General features: G+C 43.1%; 1 protein-coding gene across 7 annotated transcripts in view; it reads left to right on the forward strand.

The window, feature by feature from the left end:
- zbtb16a (zinc finger and BTB domain containing 16a) overlaps positions 1 to 27154 on the forward strand; it is a 270130-nt gene that overhangs the window by 97922 nt on the left and 145054 nt on the right. For all 7 annotated transcript variants that reach the window (XM_043676536.1, XM_043676535.1, XM_043676533.1 and 4 more), the window contains exon 3: positions 18560 to 18657. In XM_043676536.1, coding sequence (XP_043532471.1) covers positions 18560 to 18657 — 98 coding nt within the window. The remainder of the gene's footprint in view (positions 1 to 18559; positions 18658 to 27154) is intronic.

Here is a 27154-nt window from a genome sequence, read left to right on the forward strand (position 1 = left end):
AGGGGCTGAGAAGGAAGTCGGGGGGGGGGATAAGAAGGGAGGTTATTTGAAATTGGAGAACTCGATGTTAAGCCCTCTGGGCTATAGGCTGCCCAGGTGGAAGATGAGTTGTTGTTTCTCCAATTTGCAGTGTGGTTTGTTGTGGCAATGGAGGAGGCCAAGGATGGTCATGTAGGAACGGGAGTGGGAAGGGGAATTGAAATGGGCCGTGACTGGGAGGTCTGGTCGGCCCCTGTGGGACCGGCTGTGATGCTCAGTGAACTGTTCCCTAAGTTTACGTTCAGTCTCCTCACCCCTCCCTGGGTTCCACAAGGGCCATTCCCTTTGACAGTCCTTGGTTGACACCACTCTCTGCACCAAGCCCCTCCCTCCGAACCCCTGCCCCTCACTATGCTCCTTACCTCCATGCAGGGCCCCAAACAGTCCTTCCAGGTGAGACAGAGGTTCACCTGCCTCTCCTCCAACCGAGTTTCCAGCATCGGGTGCTCCTGATGTGGTCGACCAAAAGGAAACTTCGGAAACGGTTCACCAAACATGGGGTTGGTTGACCAGACTTCCCAATCACTGCCTGTTTTAATTCCCCTTCCCACTCCCTTTCCAACATGACCATCCTTGGGCTCCTCATTGCCACAATGAACCACACTGCAAATTGGAGAAATAACACCTCATCTTCCACCTTGGCAGCCTACAGCCCGGAGGACTCAACATTTGAGTTCTCCAATTTCAAATAACCTCCCTTCTCATCCCCTGACTTCCTTCCCAGCCCCTCCCCCTCCCTTCCACTGCTCCCAGCCACCAACTGGATTCATTCCTCCCATTGACCAACCAGGTCGTACCCTCTACCTCTCTTCACCATCCTGCTCCCACGGATCCCTTTATCTGCAGCTTCCCCCACACCCACCCCTAACCCTGAAGATGGGTCACACCTGAAGCATTGACTTCTACACCACCTGATGCTGTCTGGCATGCTGTGTTCTTCCAGCCTCCTGCCTGTCTACTTTGGTTAGAAGGTACCCATATTTCATAAGTTATTATTCTAACCCCCCCACCACCCCCACCTTCTCACTCATTTGGGTTTGTGAACATACTCTACATAACCCATCACTGATGTGATCAAATAATATGGGTGGCACAGTGGTTAGCACTGCTGCCTCACAGCGCCAGAGACCCGGGTTCAATTCCCACCTCAGGCAACTGTCTGTGTCTCCCCGTGTCTGATTCGGTTTCCTCCCACAGTCCAAAAATGTGCAGGTGAGGTGAATTGGCCGTGCTAAATTGCCCGTAGTGTTAGGTGAAGGGGTAAATGTAGGGGAATGGGTCTGGGTGGGTTGCTCTTCGGAGGGTCGGGTGTGGACTTGTTGGGCCTAATCTAATCTAATCTAAATATCAGCTCTTCATGTATATACATCGCTCTCTGGTAGTTGATCAGTTTAGCTGAACTCTCTCGATTGCCTTCGTAAATCGACCTTGCTTGTTGGCTGCCTTATGTTTTGTTTTGTAAGCGAGAAAATCAAAATGGTGGGGGCTGGAGCGTGTGGGAGCTGGACATATGCATTTGAGCCCTTGTGGTACAGGACAGTACCCAATATGAAGCAATAGAGGGATTTAAACAAAGTTAAAAATCACATAACACCAGGTTATAGTCCAACGGAGTTTATTTGGAAGTACAAGCTTTCAGAGCATTGCTCCTTCATCAGGTAGTTACCTGAAGGAGCAGCGCTCTGAAAGCTTGTATTTCCAAATAAACCCGTGGGACTATAACCTGGTGTCGTGTGATTTTTAACTTTGTCCACCCCAGTCCAACACCGGCAAGTCCACATCATAGATTTAAACAGGTTGCAAGTTGTACTTGGAGGGTATGGTAAGTCTAGGAAAGTCATCTCAATGAGCTTGAGTAAGAATCGTTCTTGTAGATTTTGAGGGAGGTGAATAAAGCTATAAAAGGTTATTAAGAGGAAGCATGATCACAAGAGCATTGATGAAATGGATTCTAATGGATGCTGAATCACTTTATTGAAAGTTAATGAGCAATCAGCGAAGCATTGTCTCTTCCCACCCCACTCTAGTATAACTGAGAGACTGGGAGAAAGGATGTTATTACATTTTTGTATATTTTGTGATGTAATTAATATCCGTTCAGGGAATTTGAAGCTGTAATTCAATCTACAGATTGTCCTGTTGTTGACAAACTCAGCATCACCTTAAATTACAGTTTAAATTGCCTCCAGCAAATCTGTTATCTTGTGCTTAATTGCTAAGGAACAGAATTCTTGCTCTTTGCCCTTTCTGGATTTTCTTACAACTCCAGCTCCCCCACCCCCAACTGTCCAATTACTTTGCAAATCTAATGACCTAAAGCACACTCCAAACTTCAAAGTGACCAGATGCCAGTAACGACAGCATTTGCTAGATTTAACTTTTTAGCTTCTGTGTTGCTTCGTCGGTGTTGCTCCTCTTTCATCTGAGGGTCCACCCCCTCCCCCCACCACCACCACCTACTGCAGTTATACCGCACTCTAATCACTGTGGCCCTTTGGTGGTCTTGCACTGACTACTTGTTCATCCCAAAGCCTCGACAGAGAAGCTGATTGGTGGACTCTTCTCTGGCACCGTTTCTCCTCTGGCTCAGACTATGCTTCTGAACATCTTCTGTACCTTCCCTGGGAATTGTGACCTTGTTGGGATATTGGGCCAATGGTGATTGTGACTCCTTTACCCTGAACTATGCTGCCTTCTCCTCCACCCTCACTTGACTGATTTCGACATAGTAGCCATCCCAAACATTGCAGGATGTACTGTCTGATGATATCATCCACAGATCACGTGAAGTCTTGGCTGAGCCTGTGTTTTTATTATTCTCCCTTTTGTTCACATCTTTCCTCCCTCTTCTGACGCATATTCCCAATTTGCTGCCACACATTAGTATTGCGTTCTCTGGGATAGAGCAGTTGAAACAGATGGTGCTTTCTGCCCTGGATTATATCCACCTTCTATTACCAACGCAGTGTGGTTCCACATAGAATCTACATGGCTTCTTTTGTACATTTGTTGGCAAGGTCTGTATTTACTTAACATCCCAAAACACCCTAGAGAGCATGCTGTTAGAAAGGGAGTTCCAGGATTTTAATGAAGCGATGGTAATCGCAAGTTGAGATGGTGTGCCAGTTAAGGAAGGCAGTACATCCATGTATCTTCTGCTCTTGTCCTTCGGTTTGGTTGAGGGTTGCAGGTTTGTTGGAGAAGCTTTGGAGAGTTGCTGCAGTGCGTCTTGTGGATGGTCCATGTTGCAGCCACAGTGCACACCGTTACAGGGCGCAAATATTTTAAGGTGGTGGGTAGAGTGCCAATCAAATTGTCTCTAGTATCAGTTTCTTTTCTATGGTGGAGCTGTATTTGTCCAGGCAAGTGGAAAATTATTCCCTGATTCTGTCCCTGTCCTCAGAGCTGCACTGTAAAAGCATAATGGTTACTCTGTCAGCAGCCCAACATGTGAGATCTCCACCATTTTAAAAGAAAACTGTGAAGGTGAATGCTATGAGATGGCCATCTCTTTCACATCCTGACTTGGACATGCGTTGCTGTTCCTTTAGCATCGCTGGGTCTAGATATGAGTTTGAGAGAGTGCCTCCAGGTTTATTTTTTACATAAATGATGTAACTCGTCAGATTTAAAAATGGAGCCAGTGTTCATATTACACTATGGTGATCATCTCTGTTGAAAATACCTTGTATTGCAGCATCTCCACAAAATTGAACAAATATTAACTTTGCCTGGTAAGCTGTCAGCTATTGTTCATTAACTCTGAACTGAATAGATCAGATTTCTAGCTGCCAACCTAGCTGTGAGGATTGTAATTTACTCTGATGTCAATGGCCCGCACAGCAACAAGTATATGAGGATAGGGCCATTTTTTAAGAGTGTTCTACAGTGGGTTTACACTTTCTCTGTTTATCTGTCTAGGCATCCTTCCATCTCTGTGCTTGGCAAATGAAGGCAAATGAAAGCTCAGTGGTTAGCACTGCTGCTTCACAGCGCCAAAGACCCAGGTTCGATTTCACCCTCAGGTGACTGTCTCTGGAGTTCGTACATTCTCTCCACCTCTGCATAGGTTTCCTCTGGATGCTCCAGTTTCCTCCCACAATCCAAAGATGTACAGGTTAGGTGGATTGGCCAGGCTAAATTGCCCATAATGTCCAGGGATGTGCAGGATAGGTGGGTTAGCCATGGGAAATGCAGGGTCATAGGGATAGGGAGGTGGGTCTGGGTGGAATGCTGTTCAGAGTATCGTATGGATTTGATGGGCTGAAGGGCCAGCTTCCACACTGGGGATTCTGATTCTAAGGAATGTCCATTGGAGAAAAATATGAAATGGAGGGCAACAGCTGACTTTCAATATTTGAATTGCTAACTTTGGGAGCTTGCTGCCCAACTCTGAATGAATGTATCCTGCATGTGAAGCCTTTTCTCTATCTCCACCTTGATCCCCCATCAATATCCAATCTTTTTTCAACCAGCAAAGAATATGGGAGGAGGAAAATGAACAGTTTTGCTTAATTCCCCTGGTGATCTATTTTTGCCCTGGACTTTTCCTGGTCCAACATTGTAGAGATTGAATTTCAATTCCACGAAACTCTTGGGCAGTTTTGGAAGACTGACGTCCTTGTTCTGTGGATGTTTTGTAATCAGTCTGTGCTGAAATGTCACTGCACACCTCTGGAGTGGGCTTTGAACCCCAGGCCTCCTGGCTCGGGTAGGGACATTACTGCCCCACAGGAGGCCCCATCCTTATTCCATAATGCAGCATGATTCGCTGTCTTCAGCTGAAGATGGGGTGACGATATTGAAATTGGGGAATGCATCCTCACTGCCAGTAATTAAAGATTTGTGTGCATTATGTTGCTGTCCCTTGTTCTAACAGGCACCTTTATGGCCAGTTCTAAATACGTTTTAACACAGCCATGTTGATGAGAACAGTACACTGTGGTATACATGGCTTGAGAGAGAATTGGCAACGGCTTTAGCAGAAAAAGGAGGCCATTACAGCAGTTGCTGCCCCTTTGAAGTGTTCCTCTTAGCTCTTTACAGGCCACTTAATTACTTGCAGCTTGCCAGAGACCCGGGTGTTTGTTTGTTCTGAGCAATCCCTTCTTGGGAAGGTTTGCCCTGTGGGTTTAAAGACTTCTGTGGTGGCCATTCTTTTTTCCTGGTCATTATTTAAGGAAAAATATTTCACTCCACTCCTCTCATTCTTTCCTCCTTTTGCACACAATCTTTCTCTGTATAGGTACATTGCCCACCGGTAGTGTTACGTGGATCACGAATAATGACCCAGACATGGCTGGCCACAAATGCTACTCTTTTTCAAAGATGGAATTTTGTGCATTGGGCATTTGTTAATGAACCATGAGCAGGGACTGACAACACTAGTGATATGCTGATCAAGGTTGGGGCGAGAGAGTGGTAGTGAGATTTGGTATTAGTTAATTTGATTTTTCTTTTTCATTATAGGTTTGAAACAAGTGTGAAACAAACAAAGGCACATTTTCTCAATTTTGTTTCATTGAATGACATTCAATGTCCCCTTAATAAAAAGAACCTTACATGAGCTTTGCCCATTTTTGTCATTGCAGCCAATGAGGGGATGGGAAATGCTTTTACTTCCTCATTTGTACCTCCCCTCCATAATCCCCTGCAACTCTCACATGTTTCAACATTGCCAACATCATGACAGTAATTGAGCATTTGTCTGGGATATTGTGCAATATTTGGAACTTTGCAGTATTTATCTGTCATCTCTCAGTAAACTGAGGCACTATCTCCTGCTTATGTGGATTGTAGATGATCTCATTGCGCTAGATGGAGGGAGAATAAGGGAGTTCCCCTGCTTTGCTTGTCGATATTTGCATAGTAAAGGGTTAACTATGCCTTGACTCTAAGAATAGGGACTGAGCACGTGCAAAAGGAACTATGTTATAGAAGTCCGGAAGAAGGGTTACTTGACCCAGAACATTAACTCTGTTTCTCTGGCAGCATTTGTGGAGAGACCTGCTGAGTTTTTCCAGCAATTTCTATTTTTGTTTCAGATTCACTGCATCCACAGTCTGTGTTTTGCGTTTCATTTTGAGATGTCTGATTATGTTTGGGAACTGGAGTCTATAGGATTCCAAGAAATGTCCTGTCTCTCCACTCGTAAATACTTTCAGATGTCTGTTGATGTTCACTCATTGGAGTGCAGATCTGATCTTGCAACAATATCTATCCTTCAACCAATATTGCAAAAAAAACACCTGACCATGATCATTGTTGTTGCTTGTGGGATCTTGCTGTGCCTAACTTTGCTGCCAAGTTTCCTGCATGACAACAGTGCCTGTTTCATTGGCTGCACCATAGTTTGAGTCATTATTGCCTAATCTTTTCCTTTCGCTGTTTGACCCATGCCATTGATTTCACTCCCTTATTTTTTTTCCATATTTCTGCAGAGCTGGCTTTGCAAGCTCCTTCTAATGTATGAATAATTAATTTTCTCCACTGATTTTTAACTCCATCCTCACTTTTTCTGAAGATGCTGATTTAGATTCTGCTTCATGCATAAAGTCGAGGACTCACCTGGTATCTCAACCAAGCAGCGAATTACTGTGCATGATGATGAAATGTGGGTATTGGCAAGCAGATTCTGACCTGGACACCAATGCTTTCCATAGACGTAATGCTTTCCATGAGGAATTGGGGATCACCAGTGAAGACCATGGAATCCACAGTACTAGATCTTTGCCAGATATTGAAAGAGTTGTGGATATTGATGGCTTTTCGGATATAGAGGAAGGCAGCTTCTTTAACAAGTGACTCAAAGATTATTGGAGGTTAGATGGAAAAGTGGAGTCGAAGCCACAATCCGGTCAGCCGTGATCTGGTTGGATGCTGGAGCTGGCTCGATGGGCTGAATGGCCTACTCCTCTGAACTCATATGATGTATTTTCTGATGCAAAAGCAGAGAGGCCATTAACAGGCATTTAAATGAGGAATAAGAATGGCATCAATTTCCTGTAGTTGACTAATTTAAAATGAAATAACTCAGTTGACCATTTTTAAGGATGGTTCACCCAGAACCTATGGGAGATGGAAATTCTGATACGACTGGGTGAAATGAGTTGAGAGAAATTGTGCATAATGTAAATGCTAGCGTAGATTAGTTGGGCTCAATGGCCTGTTGACATTGCATTATTTGATTTAATGGCTACATTTTAGAAAGTTATTTGTGGAGGATGACACAGAAGCCAATCTTTATTTGGCCTTTGGTTTTTTTTGACAGATTGAAATATTGCAAGCATAGCTCTCTTAACTCAATTATACAAGTTTTAAGAAGTGTCATCTCATGTATCAAGTGAAACCCCAATTATTACTCCAGCTGTATATAATTAAATGGAATTGATGTACAATTAACAGTAGTTTCCTCCAAAGGGGATATAAGTCAAGCATGGCAGTGCTCTGTATACAAGGGGTCATAATTTGCTGAGGGTTTGCAGTGGGGGAGACCAGCGAAATGAGGAAAGTGGATTTGAGGAGCATGAGCAAGAAACTGACCAGGCGACACAATTAACCATGTTAACAACTGTAATTACAGCCACAAGCACATTCCGTATCATGACTTATATCGATTCCCTGCAGTTGTCTGATCAATTTAAAATGATATAACCCAGTCAATATGGTATTGATTTTGCTATTTCGAAGGATGGTTGAAATGTAGCAATGCATTGTTCTATGTTTTCACTCTCTCTCGCTTTCTCTGTTTCTCTCTGGCAATATTTTCTTCAGGCATTTTTTATTCCTGAAATGTTGACTGTGTGATGTCTTCCTAATAAATACACTTTAACTTAGAAATTCTTCAGTACAGTTTCAACTTTGTTATTACAAGAACAAATCTCAGAATCATACAGCAGAGAAGCTATTCAGTTTGTTGTAACTGTGTTGGCCCTCTGTAAAGAAACATCCAATTAATCCTCCATCCTGCTCATCCCCAATGACTTTAAAGTGTGTACCTTATGTTTAATGCTGTTCTTTTTCGAGACCTCTTATTTCAGACCATCGTAATTGCCAAAACAAATGCTTGTCTCATCATCCTTCTGCTTAGTTTGTTTATTAAATAGATTTATGTCCTCTGGTTAATGACTCTTATGACAGTGGAAATGGTTTCTCCCATGTTCCACACACTCTTGTAGTTCACCCACCAAATGCCTTTCATGATCTCCATTCACAGCAATATTATTTGTAGCCAATGAAGTCTTTTCTCATGCCATTGTTTGTCATGCATAACTTCCTCAAATAACAGTATAATAATGATGGCTAAATTGGTTTGGGAGATGTTGATTCGAAGGTAATTATTAGCCCGGATGCTGGGAAGTACTCTCCTGTTCTTTGTCAAATTAGTGCCGCAGGGTATTTAGCATGCTCCTCAGAGGGTGCACAACAGCCTCAGACAGCACCTTCCAAACCCACAACCACTTCCATGTAGAAGGATAATGGCAACAGATACATGGGAACACTACAACCTGCAAGTTCCCCTCCAAATCACTCGCCATCCTGACTTGGAAATACGTCACCATTCTTTCACTGTTGTTGGACGAAAACCTGCAAATCTCTTCCTAATGGTGTTATGAGTCAACCCAGGCGGGTGGACTGCAGCAGCTCAACCCACTACTACAATAGCAACCTGGGTTACATAGAACATTACAGCGCAGTACAGGCCCTTCGGCCCTTGATGTTGCGCTGTCCTGTATAACCAATCTGAAGCCCATCTAACTTACACTATTCCATTCTCATCCATATGCCTATCCAAAGTTGAGTTGAGTTGAATTGAATTGAATTTATTGTGGTGTACCGAGGCAATTGAAAAGCTTTGTCTTGCAAGCAATACAGGCAGATCACAGAGTTAAGTAGCATAGATAGCAAACCAGCTGAATGTTTAAGGCCTCCATTATCAAGTGGCATTTCTGGCAACTTGAGATGTTAGCTGAAATTTGTGCATATCCCTCTGGCTTCAAGGGGAGAATATGTCCCACTGAAGGTATAGCATGCTGGCCTTTGGTACGAACACCCAGAGAGAGAAAAGATCATTTGGACCAAATTGGATCATTTTGCTCATGGAAGTTTAGTCCATCTTTAAGGAGTGAGAGTTGCGGATTGGCTATATTTCCATGCATTTGAACAGAGTTTCAATTTTTGTAACATAAAGTGTGTCTCACTAACGTGGGTTGGAATAAAGTTACTTGCAGAATATAAATAATATGGATTCACTCAATATTTGTTTTTTTAAAGATTAACCAAAATACATTATGTTCCAGAACCAAACCCCTGCAGTGTGCTCCAGATTGGCACCTGACCAAATTACGATGTAAAAAGCCAAATGTTCTTGCAACATAGTCTTTCTATTCTATTTGGGGGGAAAAAAAAGCATTGAAAGAAATCTATGACTTTTCAGTCAATATTATTATTCATGGGAATGGAATGGCTTGCAGCAGTTATTACCTATTTAGCTCTCCATGTGGAAATGTGCTTTGCCCCAAGGTGGCCCTGAGCCCCAGAATGCCTCTGGAGAGCTTTTAATACTGTATGAAAACAAGGCAGGCAGGTGTGAAAATGACAGAAAGTGCTGCAATTTTATTTTCTTATTTTCTTTGCTTGTGAAATGTTGACATTGCTAGCTGGTTTATTGCTAGTGCTTAGTTGCCCTTGAGATGGTGATGGTGAGCTGTCACCTTTAACCTCTGCAGTCTACCTGCTATAGATAGACCCACAATGCCATTAGGGAGGGAATTCCAGGACTTTGACCCCAGTGACAGTGAAGCAACGGCGATATATTTCCAAGTCAGGATGGTGAGTGGCTTGGAGAGGAACTTGCAGGGATAGGTGTTCCCGCGTATCTGCCGCCCTCGTCCTTCTAGAGGGAAGTGGTCATGGACTTGGAAGTGCTGCCTGAGGATCTTCGGTGAATTTCTGCAATGCATCTTGTGGATAATACATCCTGCTGCTACTGAACATCGGTGGTTGAGGGAGTGGATGCTTGTGGTTATGGTGGCAATAAAGTGGGCTGCTTTGTCCTTGATGGTGTTAAGCTTGAATGTTTGGGGCTGCCCTCCCCCAGGCAAATGGGGTGTGTTCCATCACACTCCTGACTTGTGCCTCATAGATGATGGACAAAGTTTGAAAGTTACTTGCTGCAATATGCCTAATCTCTGTCCTGTTCTTGTAACCGTTGTGTATGTGGTGAATCCAGTTGAGTTTCTAGTCAATGGTAACTCCCAGGTTGTTGATAGGGGAGGGCTTTCAGTGATAGTAACACCATTAGTGATAAGGGTTGGTGGTTAGATTGGCTGCAAAGGGAAAGGCCATCTCCAATATGAGACGATATAATTTCAAGTATAATTGTAATTTTAAAAATTCATTCATGGGATAAGGGATCACTGACCAGAACAGTATTTATTACCCATCTCTAATTCCCTGAGAAGGATCCTTGAATGGTTGGAATTAGTGATTTAGCAGCATTCTGTGCTGTTAGGAAGAAAGTTTGAGGATCTTGGCTCAGTGATGGTGAAGGAATGGTGATCTCACTCCAAATGAGGAAGCTGAGAGATTCGTAGGGGCATTTGCATCAGCTGCCCCCACACTCCCTTCCAGATGGTAGAGGTCATGGGTTTGGAAGGTACCGCTGTAGGAACTTGCTGCCGCAGGTCTTGCAGATGGTTCACACTGCTGAAAGTGTGCATTGATGGAGGGAGTGAATGTTGGAGGAAGTGGACAGCATCCTGATTAAGCGGGCTGCTTTATCCGGAATGGTGTTGCTCGAGTGTTGCTGAAGCTGCTCTTGTCCAGGCGAGTGGCAAATAGTTGAGCACACGTCTGACTTGTGCCTTGTGGATGGCTGTAAGGAAACAGCAGCCATCAATCCATACCAGGCAATCTCCCACAAGGAGCCACCTGATGATGACACAAATGATGCAGTGTTGGTTATGGAGGGCTGAGACCTGATCAGCCTGGCTCTTTATTGGGTTTGTTGGATCAGTAGAATGTTTCCAATTCTCCTGAAGGTGCTAACTTCAACAGGGAATAGCAATCCAGTTAGCTTTTTTCAAACACCTCCCTTAAGTGCAAAGACAATCCAGCTAATGGAGCATTATTGATAGAGGTAGTGAATCCCACTGAAACCTCGCAATTTGCAGCTTGTCATGAAAGGAGATGACTGCAGGCTAACCCGTAACCTTTGGTCCTTGTTGCTTTGTCCTGAGCTATAAAGCTGCTGGTTAAAGATAAATGTGAGAGCACATACTTTTGAACTAATGCCAATAGTCGCTGACCAATAAAAGAGTCTCTTTTTAAAAATTAAAATAGTGCATAACCTTGTAGCCACCATCAGCATTCAAACCTGAAGATGGGGGCAACAAGGGAAAGAAGAGGGAAAATCTCAGGATGTGAAGTGATTTCATTTTGAAGCATCAGTTTCCCTTTACCGACCCTTGCAGGTTTTTTACAACCACATTGGCAGTCCATAGAATAACACTTCCTCTTTAAAGTTTCTGAACACGATCGAGAGTAACAAGGGTCCTTATGCAGCCAGCTCTGTGCTTGTTGGAGGATATTTTTCTCTTCCCTGTCCTGAATGTGCTAACTCATGCCTACCCACTACTAACCTGTCTCTGGTTTGGAAATTGGTGGCATTAATGGATAGACAAACCGGCAGACTATTTGACTGGGAAATCCATCATCATTTAGTCTGTACTATCATTGTTCGAATTGTAGATTCCTTTAAGAGTCAACCAGAACAGCTGATTGCAAATAGATTGATGCTCAGTCATCGATATTTCATTGATATGTGTGGGGTGGGGGCGCGAAATGATTCATATGGCACAGTGGTAGTGTCTCTACATCTGAGCCAGGAAGTCCGGGTTCAAGTCCCACCTGCACCAGGGGTGCGTGATAATGCCTCTGAACCAACTGACTAGAAAATATCTAAAACAGACTGTTACTTCAAAATGAAGCAGGTTGATCAGGGTGGAGGAGTTCCTTTGACACAGTGGTAGCATCCATACCTCTGAGCCAGAAGGCCTGCGTTCAAGCCTTACATGTTGAGAGAGTTCTTGGAGCTAAAGATTTTGAAGGTTATGGGGTGAAATCAGGAGCTGGGTACAGAGTTGGATGATCACCTGTGATCATGTTGAATGGCAGATGAGGCTTGGAAGACCTGTTGCTGCCTCCTGTTCCTATTTCAATTGTTTTGATGAAACATACAGGTTTCCAATTAGCATCCATGCAGGGGGTTTGGTGTCTCTGCGATTGGGTGGGGATAGTCATTGCTTAGCCATCAGTAATGACTGTGTGTTCATTCTGCTTCTCCCCCACGCCCCCTCTCCCCCAATTCTCCACCCCACCCACCCCAACCCCTCACTATTCAGGGTCACTGAATTGATTACAGCCACAGCCACAAACCAGTCTGTTTGGTTCACTGGTTCAGGCCTCTCTTTATGGTCTGAGTATATCTCCTCCCAACCCCCTCCATCCCACACTTTCAGCACATTCCTTTCTCCCTGCCATTTATTGAGGTTCCCTCTAGGGCGGAGGGTTAGGGTCAGTGTCCCCCCACCCCAGCTCCCTTGTTAAGATCATCCAATCTGTGAGGGTCAGTTTTTGGACCTTGCAGTCTGACACCCAGCGTCAATCTGTTGCGTTACATCATTGCTGCCCCCAGAGATTATAGAATGAATTGCTGTAAAGCAGACTGATGGGGTGGTTTGTTTGTAATGAAATACTAAATTCACTTTGAACTGTGAAAATCAAGCGAAGGAGCTATAATAGATCTAAATTACTAAATTTTGCTAATGGTTGGAGAGAGAAAGAGAGAGGTTTGTTTAAGACTGTGGGTGCAATAGAGGAAGCACAGGTGTCCTACTGAAGACAGTGGCAGTAATTTGAGAAGATTAATAAAGGGATCTCAGTAGGGGGCATCCTCATTTGGGTGGGGAGGGGGGGTGTCAGGAGAGGTTATAATCGACCCAAAATTACATTGATGCTTTGGAAGGCACTTCAGACACTCCCTCACACTCCACTTTCAGGTTCCAGGTTTGATCAGTGTGTGCGATGTGTTTTGGTAACATCACCTTGGCATTCGCTCACTCCTCACCTTGATCCCCTTCCTGCCAAATTGAACATATCTCAAGGTTATTCCCATTAGCCTCACATTTAAGGTGTTGAAAGACTGCCATTTATGTAATGCCTATCATGGCCGACGGATGCCCTAAATTCCTTTCCCAGTAATGACATGTAACCACATGTAAACACGTAATGTAAAATATATCATGTAATATTTGGACAGAGGAATGTGATAATGCTGCGATAATCAATTTGTGATGCTGATTCAATTCCAATAAATGGTATGTTGCAACCAGATTTTCTTCATTTTGAGATTTTGATTGAAGGATAAATATTGGTCAAGACCAGTGGCCACTCCCTGGCTCCTCGTTAAAATAATGCTATGGGATTTTTTTTTACTCAGTTGAGAGATGGCCTCAACTTTGAAAGGGCAGAGATTTTAGTCAGGTGATACAAAGGGTTTTTTTTATCAACAGTGAGGAGTTAGGGTATGGAATGCACTAAATGTCATAGAGATGTACAGCATGAAAACAGACCCTTTGGTCCAACCCGTCCACGCTGATCAGATATTCCAACCCAACCTAGTCCCATCTGTCAGCATCCGACTATATCCCTCCAAATCTTTCCTATTCATATACCCATCCAAATGCCTTTTAAATGTTGCAATTGTACCGGCCTCCACCACTTCCTCTGACAGCTCATTTCATACGTACACACGCGTACACACACACTCTGCATGAAAAAGTTGCCCCTTAGGTCTCTTTTATATCTTTCCCCTCTCACCCTAAATCTATGCCCTCTATTTCTGGACTCCCCGACCCCAGGGAAAAAACTTTGTCTATTTATCCTATTCATGCCCCTCATGATTTTATAAACCTCTATAAGGTCATGGAGGCAGGTTCAATTGAGGCATTCAGGAGGGCATTTGATGATCTGGATAAAGATGGTGTGCAGGGATGTGGGGGAAAGGCAGGAGATTGGCACTAGGGAATAGTACTGGAACAGACATGATGAGCCAAATGGCCGCCTCCTGAACCATTATAATATCTCATCAGCAACCTGAACAATGCAACATTCCCTCAATACTGCACAGGAGCATCAGGCTCAAGTTTTGACCTTAAACCTTCATTTGGAACTTGAAATCTCAACTTTTTGAATTGGAGATGTTAACTGATCCCTTGCCAATGGGATTTGAAAAAATGTGCATGTCTTTGAAACCTTGCTGCATAGGAACAGCTCTACCTCAAACGATTCCACTTGCACAACTGCCTTAAATAGCCTGGGTTACAAGCACATTTCCTGGACATTAGATACAAGTGATGCAACAATGGGGATAGTTGTGAAATACTTTAATGGTCTACTTTGCTGCTTTTGCCTGATGAAGATCCCGTGAGCTCTATTCCCTATAACTGAGTTTGAGTAACTGATCACAATGCAATGCGGTTGGTTTTCTGTGGCTTTGTTACTGTTGTGGTTGTTTCTGCAATCTTTTAAATTTGAGCAGGTGTTGCAATGTCCTTCTTAACCACACAACTGCCTCTCCAGAAGGCTTTTAGTATTTCACAAATGTATGGTGGGAGAGCTGCAGTGGGTAGGGGTGCTATGTCTGATTATGTAAATGGTCACCTCTGTTGGCATAACATTGCATCTTGATATCTTTGGGTGCTCCTGCAGCAGATCAGTTGGCATTCATGAGCATGGTTATTGGAATCGTCAATTCTGGGCGTAGCATTGGTGACTCCAACGTGTGGTTGGAACTGCCTCACTAGTAAGACTGTCTTTTTGCTGCCATTTTTAATTTGAACCACACTGGACACAATAAGGTAACACTCCTGCCTTTTTGAGCCTTGAGACTTCAGGTTCAATTCCACTCCAGCACTTGAGTGCAAAAACCACAAAATGAAGTTCGAGAGTGATACGGAGGGGGTGCTACACCGTCAGAAGTCCCATCTTTTAGATGGGATGTTCACCCAAGATGACTACTGCCTACTTGGTGGATCTGGAAGTTCCCATAACATCAATGAGTCCCTCACTTGTTTCTTAATTAACATCCCAATGAATAGATTATTTGTCCACCGTCACATTGCTGTTAGTGGGATGTTGCTGTGTTTCATGTATCATTACAGAATTATTTTGTAAAGTTCTTTGAGTTGTTTCTGTGATCATGAAAAGTGCTGTACAACGTTTAAAAAAAATCATTTATTGGATAGGGGTGTCGTTGACTAGGCCAACATTTATTGTCCATCCCAAGAGTCAACCACATTGCTGCTGTTCTGGAGTCACATGTAGGCCAGACTGGATAAGGATGGCAGGTAGTAAGTCAGATAGGGTATTCCAACAATTGACAATGGATTCATGATCATCATTGAACTCTTCATTCCAGATTTTTCGTTGAATTCAAATTCCACTATCTGCTGTGGTGTGATTTGAACCTGGGTCAACCCAGAACATTACCTGCATCTCTGGATTAACAATCCAACGATAATGCCACTAGGCCATCATCTCCCCTTTCTCAAATAGAACATACTGCAGAAGCTTTGACGCTGAAATTAAAAACATAGGATGCCAGAAATACTCAACCCGTTTCACTGGCATTCTAATTGTGGTCTTTATTGTTAATTTCTTTTCTTCCAGGATTCCTTCCTCCATTGAATCCTGAAGGTGAAAGTGAGGACTGCAGATGCTGAATATTCGAGTTGAGAGTGTGTTGCTGGAAAAGCACAGCAGGTCAGGCAGCATTAGAGGAGCAGGAGAATTGACGTTTCAGGCAAAAGCCCTTCAGGAAGCCCTGATGAAGGGCTTTTGCCCGAAACGTCAATTCTCCTGCTCCTCGGATGTTGCCTGACCGGCTGTGCTTTTCCAGCATCACACTCCTAAAGGTCACTGTTCAATCCCTGGGGGCAATAGGCCCACTCCGGACAGTTGATAGCCCTAAATAGATAGTATTTGATGTTTTAGATGCAGATTTTGGGCTTAAATTGAAGAGTGAACACTGCAACTTTAACCCTGTCACTTTGTGGATGCTGCTGTTCCTTTGAAACAATTTCCATACATGTTCTGTATTGCATGAGAATGGATGGGTTAATAGCATGAGGTGAGACAACAAAATTCAAACCTTTAACAAACTTAAGCTCTGTTTATGTCCCAGGATATGCGTGCCCCTAAGCATCATTGGCGAATGGAGTGATACTGCTGGCTCCATACTGCACTCTGATCAGCTGAAACAACATTTGTTCTTTTTTTCCCTGTTTCATGGGATGTGGGCAGCAAATGCAGACCCCAAATGGGCCTGAAGGTGGAATTGGTGGCCTCCAGGAACTGCACTCCATCTGGGTCTGGGAAGGAAGTTGCACAATACACGAAGTTTTAGTATTGCAAGAACAGTTAAACTTGGGTGTGAGAGTTAGCTCAATGTGAAGGTTAATTATAGATTCCCAGCATCTATCCCCCATTGGAACCACTAAATCTGAATTGGTTATTTATCTCTTTGCTTCTGGCATGATCTGCACATCATAGTGGCAGTGATGTTTGTGGAAACAACGACAGTACCTTGTTTGCTGGTCAATCTTCTGGGGTACTGTGCTGGTGTGTGACCAGGTCTGGGCAAATGCAAGTTCCTTCAGTTTTTCCTCTTTGTCTCCTCCCCTTTTTCTTTTGTGAAGTTCACAGGGCACAGAAAACCTAAGCCTTGCTTCCCTCTGACTATGTGTCTGCTGCTGGTGCAGATCTTCTGTGTCCTTTTGGGTAACTCCTAGCTGTGCTCTTGGGTCTGTTATGGTTTGATTTTCGGGGCCACTCTCTGAAATCAGTTTTAATACAACAGCTATCCACCATGGCTGGTTCTGGGAAAGCTGTTCTGAAAGAGTGGCAGGAGCAGAGATAGCAACTTGAGGCTTGTGTGCAGGTTGTAGGCCTTTGGTGCTCAGAGTTGAAAAATGTGGTGCTGGAAAAACACAGCAGGCCAGGCAGCATCCGAGGAGCAGGAGAATCGACGGTTCGGGCTTGTGTGTTTTTCCAGCACCACATTTTTCAATCTGGTCGCCAGCATCTGCAGTCCTCACTTTCTCCTTTGGTGCTCAGAGCCACCTTCACCATTCAATGAGACTGTGGCTGCTCTGGCTGTGGTCTCTCTTTACCTGGCTGCCTCTCCTACCTAATTAATCTCTGACCAATCCCTTTACCTACCAAAAGTCTAACAGCCTCCATCTTGAGTAAACTTTAAACACCCAGCATCCTTGCGAGTCTCTGCCACAATGCTTTTGGGAGCAAAAGAAAATCTGTTTCTCTCCATTGTAGGAGGTTTAAGAGTGAGAAGTAAATTGATTCCCTTAGTTTATGTCTTTGCCCCACAAGAGGAAACACCTTTCCAATAGGGGACAGAAATCACAGGCCTCTTCTCATCTGGGACATGGATCTAGGCACCAGATGGTTTTTGGCGTTGGTGGGTCTGATGGGAGAGGGTGCAGTTATTGGAGCTTGATGTATCCTAATCCCAGCACCTGAGCACTGGCATCTACCTTTATAAGACTCTGAGGGGATCTGAGATGTTTGAATAAACTTTTTAAAATTCATTGAAGGGATGAGGGAGTCGCTGGCTAGAGGTTGGTTAAGTAGCCCAGACCAGGTGAGGATGGTATTTCCAGGGCATTGGTGAACTAGTTGGGTTTTTTCCTGCAATCAATTCATTCTCAACATCAGACACACAACTCCAGTTTTTTTTTAAAAATTGAATTCAAATTCCACCATCTTTTGAGGCAAGATTTGAACTCAGATCCCCAGAATATTATCTGGGTCTTTGCAATAACAGTCCAATCGCCTCCCCAATCAATATGCAGTTACCCTTGCCACTAAATACAGGTAAACATTTGGCTGCTTAAGTCTGGTCTTTTATTCCTCGTTTTCTTTTTTCTGAAAATTAACCTCTTGACCTCAAGGCTGTTACACCCCTCTGAAGCTGGTGGGGCTTGAAGCTGGGCCTCCTGGTTCAGAAGTATGGACACAACCACTGCACCACAAGGGCTCTAAATTAATTGGAAAACTGATGGTGGGATTTGAACCCACGCCGCTGCAGAGATTGGACCCTGAATCCAACAGCACATCATCATGGCTGATAGTTACTGAAAGCCCAAAGCTGCAGAGGTCTGAGATGTGTTGCCGGGAGCCATTTCAGATGATGAATTGGGAGTTGCTCAACTTTGAAGTGTATTAGTTGACATGTCTTTTTTTAACATTTCCCCTACGGTGTACTAAAAAATGGCTCGTAACTATATTCCAAAATGGAAGAGGAAACACATACAAGCAGCCGTGCTTCTGCTGTAGGTGCTTACAAAGAGATTAATGAAATGGGCTTCAATCACAAATTCCGACCATACTTTATTGATGTTCTTTTATTTTCTCTTCCTCCTGCTGCCTTGTTCTACAGGAAGCTGCACAGTGGTATGAGGACCTATGGGTGCGAACTGTGTGGTAAAAGATTCCTGGACAGCTTACGGCTACGGATGCATCTGCTCTCGCATTCAGGTAATAGAGGATCACGTCGTGCCCCCCTCTCTCTTGTTTTGCGACATAAAAGAGGAATTCCTACAATTTCTTTTAAAAGTGAAGCAAGCTAGCTGTGGTGTGCTCAGTACATTGCGGTGTCTATTTCAGCTCTACTCCCCTCTCCTCCCTGCCCTGTGGCTTGTTCTGGCTGACAACACTTGTTGTTGTGGACTTGGCACTTGGCCAACCTGGGCTGACAGCCAACCCTGTGGGTACAGTATGTACAGTTAGTCTTGTGCCAAATTTGTCATAGTCTGAGGAACGAGCGAGCAGGTTTCCTGTACTGTAAACAAAACAGTTTTGATTTTTTGGCAACCAACTTGTACTTAATAGTTTGACAAAAAAAATAACAAAAACTCTGTTACAAGCAATTTTCCTGCCTTTTGCTCCTTTTATTTTGCCAAATACGTTATGTTTGTAATTGAAGGAAGTAAGAATTTGCACTCGCGTAGTACTTCTCCCGACCTCAGCTTATCCTGACGCACTTTTTAAAATTTTTCTTTTAAAAAAAACCAAGTGTGGTTGCAGTTGTACCGTAGCTTATATGCAGCAAGCTCCCAAAATGACACTGACAAGATCTCTCATTCGTTTTAATTTTTTTTAGAAAAAGCAGTTATTGGATGAGAGGCAATTGTTATAGATATGAGGGGGAGGAAGAGAAGAAGAAAGGATATGTTGTTAGGCTGCGATGAAATGAGTTGCGAAGGGTTTTGTGTGAAGCATTAATCCTGATGTCGACGAGTTGGGTTTGGTACAGGAAATACAATGTGTCATGCTCCAGTTTATCAGTGACCAATATGTCTTTGAGAGATGCTCATGCTGGGGAATCCAGCCCTTCCATACCGAAAGTGTATGCATTGAATATTGCTGATAAAAAATACTTTTGCCGAAACATTTTGTCTTGTAGTCATCACAACATTTGCAAGTATACCAATGTCGAAGGGAAAATCTTCTACAGTACAAGGAGGGTGCTGATTTTTCAGAATATCAACTCTGGCTAGTATAATCATTGCTTTGGAGAATGCACCTGTTACATGATAGCTGACAGTTAACTGTTAATCTTTGGTTAAATTTCAACTAGGCAGGTATTGCCCCGAGAAATGAACCAGAAAATGGCAGTTGCCATTTTGTTAATTTGTAACAGGCACAATTTCTGTTAGCAAAGAAGAGGGATCTGTGCATTAATATGTAATTTCCAATACATGGAAGTGAACAATACTGTGAACCCAATAATCAGTCATAAGATGGTTGTCAGTGTAATTCTTAATACACTTGGGATTATTTTGCAGATATATTCGAATCATGAAATCACATCTAACATTGGACACTGTTTTGTGTTTTTCAAGTGCAGACCGGTCTTATGTGGTCAGTCCCTTTTTGAAATCACTTACTGATATCCGTACTTCGTATAATATAAAAATAATGAACGTATTATTGTTTATGTTCAGGTGGAAAGCTTTGCATCTGAATCTAACTTTGCTAGATCCTTTCTCCACTACTTTATCGTTCAAACATCTCTTTTGTGTCCAGATATCTTTTTAGATTTTGTACACCTGTCTCATCAAAGGCTTAACATTAATGTTGGTTTTTGAAACCAATGTTGGTGCCTCCTGTCACAGATCTCTGAGAAATGCTGTCACAGTTGCAAGAAGAGTAAACAATAACTGGAACATCAACTGGTCTATCTTTCTCGTTCCTGCACCCCACATCCCTATAGTTCAACCACCCCACATGAAATTTAAACGGGTAAGCTGTGTGGTCAGATTGAGGGAGACCTCTCCTGGGTGAGACCTGAGAATTTGGGTCTGAGGGGAAAAGTGGCACTATAATCAAAGTTTACTGGAAGAATTAAAATCCCCAGTGAAAGGTGAGTGGGAGAGGAAACAAGGTGTGGATCGGGAAGTCTACCCGCACTGAGACCTTTGGAGGTGTGGCATTGTAAGTGCAGGGGAAGTAGATTAGTGATCAGGTTTGGCCAGTCTGTCTGGTCAGTAAAGTGCATGTTGGGTATTTGGATTATTTAACCTTCAGCTTTTATTTTCTCCCTCTCTAAGGAATTTGTTTGATTTTCATAGTAAGTCCATTCTTATTTTAAGGCCATTTTAGCATTATGGAATGGCAGGTCAGACAGGCCAAGTTGAGTGTACATATCTAGAATGTGTGAAGTCATGGATGTACCACATGCCCCAGATGAACACATTTGAGGCAAGTGTCACCAGCTGCTTGAGCTCTGGGTTTCTGAACTTGAACAGCTGTACATCAGAAAGGTAAAGGATGGCACTGATAGCATGTACAGGGAGGTGGTCACACCTCTGATTTTATAAGTGTACAGCCAGAGAGGGAAACGGCAATGTCTAGGCAGTTGAAGAAAACCAGATAAATAAGGAATCCCGTGAGTCCATCATGTTTGCTAATCCATATTCCATTTTGGAAATCAGTGAGCATGAGCGTTCCTCAGGAGCGTATCCACAGCCAAGCCCTGAGCACCACCAGTGATTCAACAGGAGGGAGGAGAATGGAAAACTAGTGATGAAAGGGGATTCAATGACCAGGGAATCAAAAAGGCATTTATTTGGCTGTAAACATGACTCTCAATGATGTGTTACCTTCCTAGTGCCAGGATGAAGGATACCATGGAATGTCCACTAGATGTTCTTCTGAGGGGGTGGGGTGGGGGGCACAAAATCAGCCTGAAATTATGGCACACATTGGTACCAACGACACACGGAATAGGGATGAGGTCCTGAAAGCAGATTTCAGGGATTGAGAAAGGAAATTGAAAAGCAGGACCTCAAAACAACAGTAACGTCAGGATTGCTAGTGATCCATGAGACCAGGAGGATTGATTGAATGTGCAACTGGAGAGCTGCTATAGGAGAGTGGGAATTGATTAGTGAGGAGTTGGGAATGGGTTCTAGGTCAGGGCAGGTGGAACTGTAAAGTTGGACAGATTACTTCTTAACTGGACTGGGGTTGAGTTTTGCTAGAAATTTGTTAGTGCACTTAGGGTGAATTTAAACAGGGAGTGGGAATCTCCAGGGTAAGCCAAATTGAATGGCAGTGAAGTTGGTAACAGGAAGTTGAAAAGCTGGAGGGAGACAAGAAGACAGAGTAATAAGGTTGAGCATTGAGTACATTGTGAAAGTGGAATGCTGTTAACGAGACACAGTTACAGACACTCCCTGAATGCTTGCATCATTCACATGAAGGTAAGTGATCTAAAGGCACAAATAGAGAGAGATGGGTGTGATCTAATTGCTAATGCAGAACTATGGCTGCACAGTGACCAGGACTGGGTACTGAATGTTCAAGGATAGTCAACATTTGGGGAAGAGGGATAAAAAGGAAGCAAATTTGCACTGATGATAATGGATGAGGATAAGTATGTTAGTAAGCGAGGCTCTGAGATCAAAAGAACAATGGGTGGAACTACGAAACAGCAAGGGTCAGTAGATATTGGTTGGAGTTCATAATAGGCCACAAATAGTTGTGGTAGGGTTGGGCCTGGCATTAATCAAGAGATGATTGAAGTATGTAGCATGACTAACACAGTTGTCATGAATGACTTTGATCTGCATACAGACTGCGTAAACGAATTGAGCACTAAAGCAGTGTGTTTCTGATGTGTGTTAGAGCTGGGGTTTTTTCTTGGAGTAGTATGTAGAACCAACTGGAGGACAGGCTATTTTTGATCTATTATTGTATAATGTAGAAGGACGAATTAACCATTTTCTTGGAAAAGAACCTAGGGGATGAGTGATCACAATATGATAGAATTCAGACATTGTTGCAAAGGAGGTGGTTCACTCTGATGCAAGAGTGTTAAATTTGAATAGGGGCAATTATAAAGATATGAAACACAAATTAGTTCAGATAGTTTTGGAAAATGCATTAAAAGGTGTGACTGTACATAGGCAATGGATAGACATTAAAGAATATTAAATGGTTTACAGCAACCACACATTCCATATGTTCTGTATATTCCCATGCATTCCTTCAAGAAGAAAAAATCCACGAAAAGTCATTCAACTGTGGCCAAAATTCAGCATTGAATAAGCATAAAAGAAGGCCTATAAAGTTGCCATCAATAGCAGTGATTCTGAGGTTCTGAATGTTTGCTCGCTGAGCTAGAAGGTTCATTTTTAGACGTTTCCTTACCATACACACCACGCTTCTACAGATTACCCAAAATTCACAAACCAGTAACCCCCCCCTCAGACCTATAGTCTCACTACCTGGAACACCAACGTACAGATTAGCCAAGGAGCTACACCAAAGACTAAAACACTTGGTCGAGGACTGTCACCACTCCATCCACTCCACCCAAGAATTTCTGAACACCAAAGACACCTAGATAGAAGAGGATGAAATAATGGTCTCCTTTGACGTAACAGCCCTGTTCACATCCATCGACATTAACTTGGCCAAGGAAACACTGACTACACTGTTGGAAGAACCAAAGACATTCATCAAACACTACCAACTTCATCAGCAAGGACAGTATCATCTATGTCTTGGCACTGTCAATAACAAAACCTACAGTTAAACAAATGGAACACTCGCGGGATCTCCAATCTCAGCAGAGGCAGTAATGCAGGGACTTGAACAACCATCCAACCTTAACTGGGTCCACTATGTGGGTGACACCTTGTCATCACTAAACGAAACAAACTAGAGGAAACCTTCAGGACCATCAATAATATCCTTATTAGCATAAAATTCACTAAAGAGGAGGAAAACAACAACAAACTGCGATTCCCAGATGTTGCAGTAGAGCGAATAGCCAATGGGGAACTTTCAACCAGCGTCTACAGGTAAACAACACATCCGGACCAAATATTGAACTACAGAGGCAATCATCCCAACATCCACAAACGAAGCTGCATTAGAACATTATTTCAATGAGCCACCACACACTGCAGCACAGAGGAACTACACAGAGCAGAGGAAAACTACCTATACAGTGTATTCAAAAAGAACAGGTACCCAATGGACACAGTCTGCTGATTCCTCGGCAACAAACCCAAATAAACAGACAAAATGCATACAGAAACCCAAGCCACTCTCCCCTCCATCAAAGGCATCTCAGAAATGACTGCCAGACTACTCAGACACCTTGGCATCATGGTAGCCTAGTGTGGTGGTTTCTACCAACACACTAAAACTACAGCTAATGAACTTGAAAGACTCCATATAGACAAGAAGCAAAACTAATGTCATTTACAAAATAACTTGTAAGAACTTTAACAAACCCTACATTGGACAAACAGGCAGAAAACTAGCCAACAGGATACATGAACATCAACGAGCCACTAAAAGACATGACCCACTCTCATGCATATCCTGTCATATGGATGAGGAAGGACACCACTTTGACTGGGAAAACACATCCATCCTAGGACAAGCCAAACAGAGACATGCATGAGAATTTCTAGAAGCATCGCATTCGAACTGGAACTCTATCAACAAACACATTGACTTGGACCCCATCTACCACCCCTTGAGAAAAAGAACAGGAAATGACACCGCCACAAGAACTGACATCACAACAGGAAATGACATCACCAACCCAAGGAAACATAAACACAAATATAAAGTGGGTCACTATGACACCAGTGCTTCATTCAGAGGCTCATTGATGATGATAACTAGTAAGGTGACGAAATGTCTGAAAATGAACCTTCCAGCTCAGCGAGCAAACTTACATCCAGAATCCCAACATGAGCTACTAATCTTCTCAAAACTCACTAGTGATTCTGAGGTATGGGAGGTTTATGGAATACAACAAAGGAGGACCAAGCAACAGATCCGGAGAAGGAGAGTAGGATATCAATGCAACCTCGCAGCACAAACCTCATAGGTACATAAAAAGGAAACATTTTGGCTTTGAGAAGTATAAGTCCATTGCAGGCAGAGTCTGGAGAATGTATCATGGGCCTAGCGAAATGGCAGGGTAGCTTTGCACCTGTTTTTGCTGAGGACAATACCAGACATCTCCCGAAACTAGAGATCCAACTGAGTGGGGAGAAAGGAATTGAAGGAAATTAGCATTCGCAAGATGGTTGAACTAGAGAAGTTAATGGAGCTGAAGGTTGATAAATTCTTAGGATCTGATGCTCTGCATGCCAGAAATTGCAGGAGGTGGCTATAGAGGTAATTGATTCTAAATTCGAGAATAGTTTCTGCAGGTTGGAAAGTAGCAAATGTATATCCCTGTTCAAGAATGGAATGAGAGAGAAACCCATCAACCACAGACATGTTATCATTACACCAGTTGGGAAATTGTACAATCTGTTATAAAGGATGGGATACATGGGCACCTGACTGGGTGTAGTCAACACGGATTTGTGAATGGGGAGTTGTTTGATGAACCTGGAGGTCCATGAATATATTATGAACGCATTTCACAAAGGAGAGCTGCTGGATGCAGTGAACTTATTCAGGTTTTTTGATAATGTTGCCCACAGTTGGTGGGGTTTGGAAAGTTAAAGCACATGGGATAGGAGGTAATGTGTTGACATGGATTAATAACTTGTTAACTGATGGAAAGCAGTAGGAATGAATGGATCATTGTCACGTTGGCAGACTGAAGCGAGTAGGGCACCACAAAAATTGTTGCTCTCAGCCCCAGCTATTTACAGTACAGTACATTCATTTGGAGGTGAACACCAAATGTAATATTTCCAAATTTGTGGCTGATACAAGTTAATCGGGAATATCTGTTGTGTGAGGGACATGCAAATTATTTCAGGAGGATTTTGACACTTGGTGAATGGGCAAGAACCTGGCAGATTGAATATAATGTGAAAAGATGAGGTTATTCACTTCAGGAGAAACAGATGTGCAGAGTAATTCTTGGTGAGAGGTTGGAATGTTTAGATATACAAAAGATCTTCAATAAATTACTGAAGACGAACATGCAGGTGCAGCGAGCTATAAGGAAAGCAAATTTTTTTCTTGCAAGAGGATTTGAGTAAGGAGTAGTGAAGGCTTGCTTCAAATGTATACGAACTTGGTGAGACTACACTTGGAGCACTGTGCGAATTTTAGTCTCCTTATCCCAGGGAAACATATTATTGCGACAGAGCGAGTACAAAAAAGATTCATCTGACTTGTTCCCGGGATGTTGGGATTGTCCTATGAACAGAGAATTGGCAAACTGAACTTGCTAGGGAATCTTGAACTAGGTGGCATAATTTAAAAATAAGGCAGATGCCACATGGGTCTGAGATGGGACATGTTTTTACTAACAGGGTTGTGAATCTTGGAATTTCTGACCACCAATGACTATGGAAACTCAGTATTTGAGTATGTTTAAGGTAGAGATTGATAGACTTCTGATCATCAGTGGATAGCTATGGGCATGGAATGGGTAAAAGGCATTGAATAGTGGGGTAAGCCTGACTGCCTGAGTGGTCTGCCCCGTTCCTGTTGTCAAGAGGTTTGGTGTCTTGAGTCCAATCCTGTTGAGAGTGATATATAGTTTTACAATAGCATTTCCCATGGGAGGTGGTGGCATAACCATAGTGTCACTGGCTCAATCATCCATTAGCTGGGCAGGTGATTCACTGGCCGGGCCAGTGCTCTAGAAGTATGGGTTCAAAAGATGCAAAAGTAGCTGTTGGGATTTGAGTTCTACTAATAAAACTGCTCTTGGAGATTAGATTTCATAAAACTACCATCCATTGACGTAAATACTCATCAAGTTCACTATTGTCCTTCAGTGTCGGAAATTTGCTGTCCTTTCCTGGTCTGACCTACATTTGGCTCCAGAACAATGTGGTTGACTTGGCACTGGTCTGTTAAACGGCTGTGAAGGCCATTCAGTTCAAAGGTAATGGGAGGTGGGCACCAAAGGTTGACCTTGGCAGAGACACCATATCCCTTTAAGAAGGAAGGAAAAAAATGCCTTCAGCTCGATTACTTGTGGCAACGTCATTTGAAAATCTGAAGGCTTAGTAATTTTTTGGAAATGATTAGCTACCTCTTGTTCACGTTTGAGGTTGTTACATGTGTTTTATTTGAAGGGAAGATTCTCTGATTTGCCTTTTGGGCATCAAGCAGCTGTTTTCTCCTTAAAATATTTCTTTATCTTTTTGGGAATTATTCTGGCTGCAGCTTTTCTGTACTCTTTGCTACTGGCTACACCTTCCATATGGTATCTGGAAATGAAGACTCATTACGTCTCCTGCTTTCTCTCATTTTCCTCAAGTGGCAAATAGAGTTAATTAAAACCTACCTTCTCCTTCCTTCTCCATATAATTTCAGATGGCCAAACCCATTTCAATTTTCTTCACACCACTTACACTTATTACTTTCAGTAATCATAGAATCATAGAGATGTACAGCATGGAAACAGACCCTTCCGTCCAACCTGTCCATGCCGACCAGATATCCCAACCCAATCTAGTCCCACCTGCCAGCACCTGGCCCATATCCCTCCAAACCCTTCCTATTCATATACCCATCCAAATGC

The sequence above is a fragment of the Chiloscyllium plagiosum genome, chromosome 35 (assembly GCF_004010195.1).
Source record: "Chiloscyllium plagiosum isolate BGI_BamShark_2017 chromosome 35, ASM401019v2, whole genome shotgun sequence".
NCBI lineage: Eukaryota > Metazoa > Chordata > Chondrichthyes > Orectolobiformes > Hemiscylliidae > Chiloscyllium > Chiloscyllium plagiosum.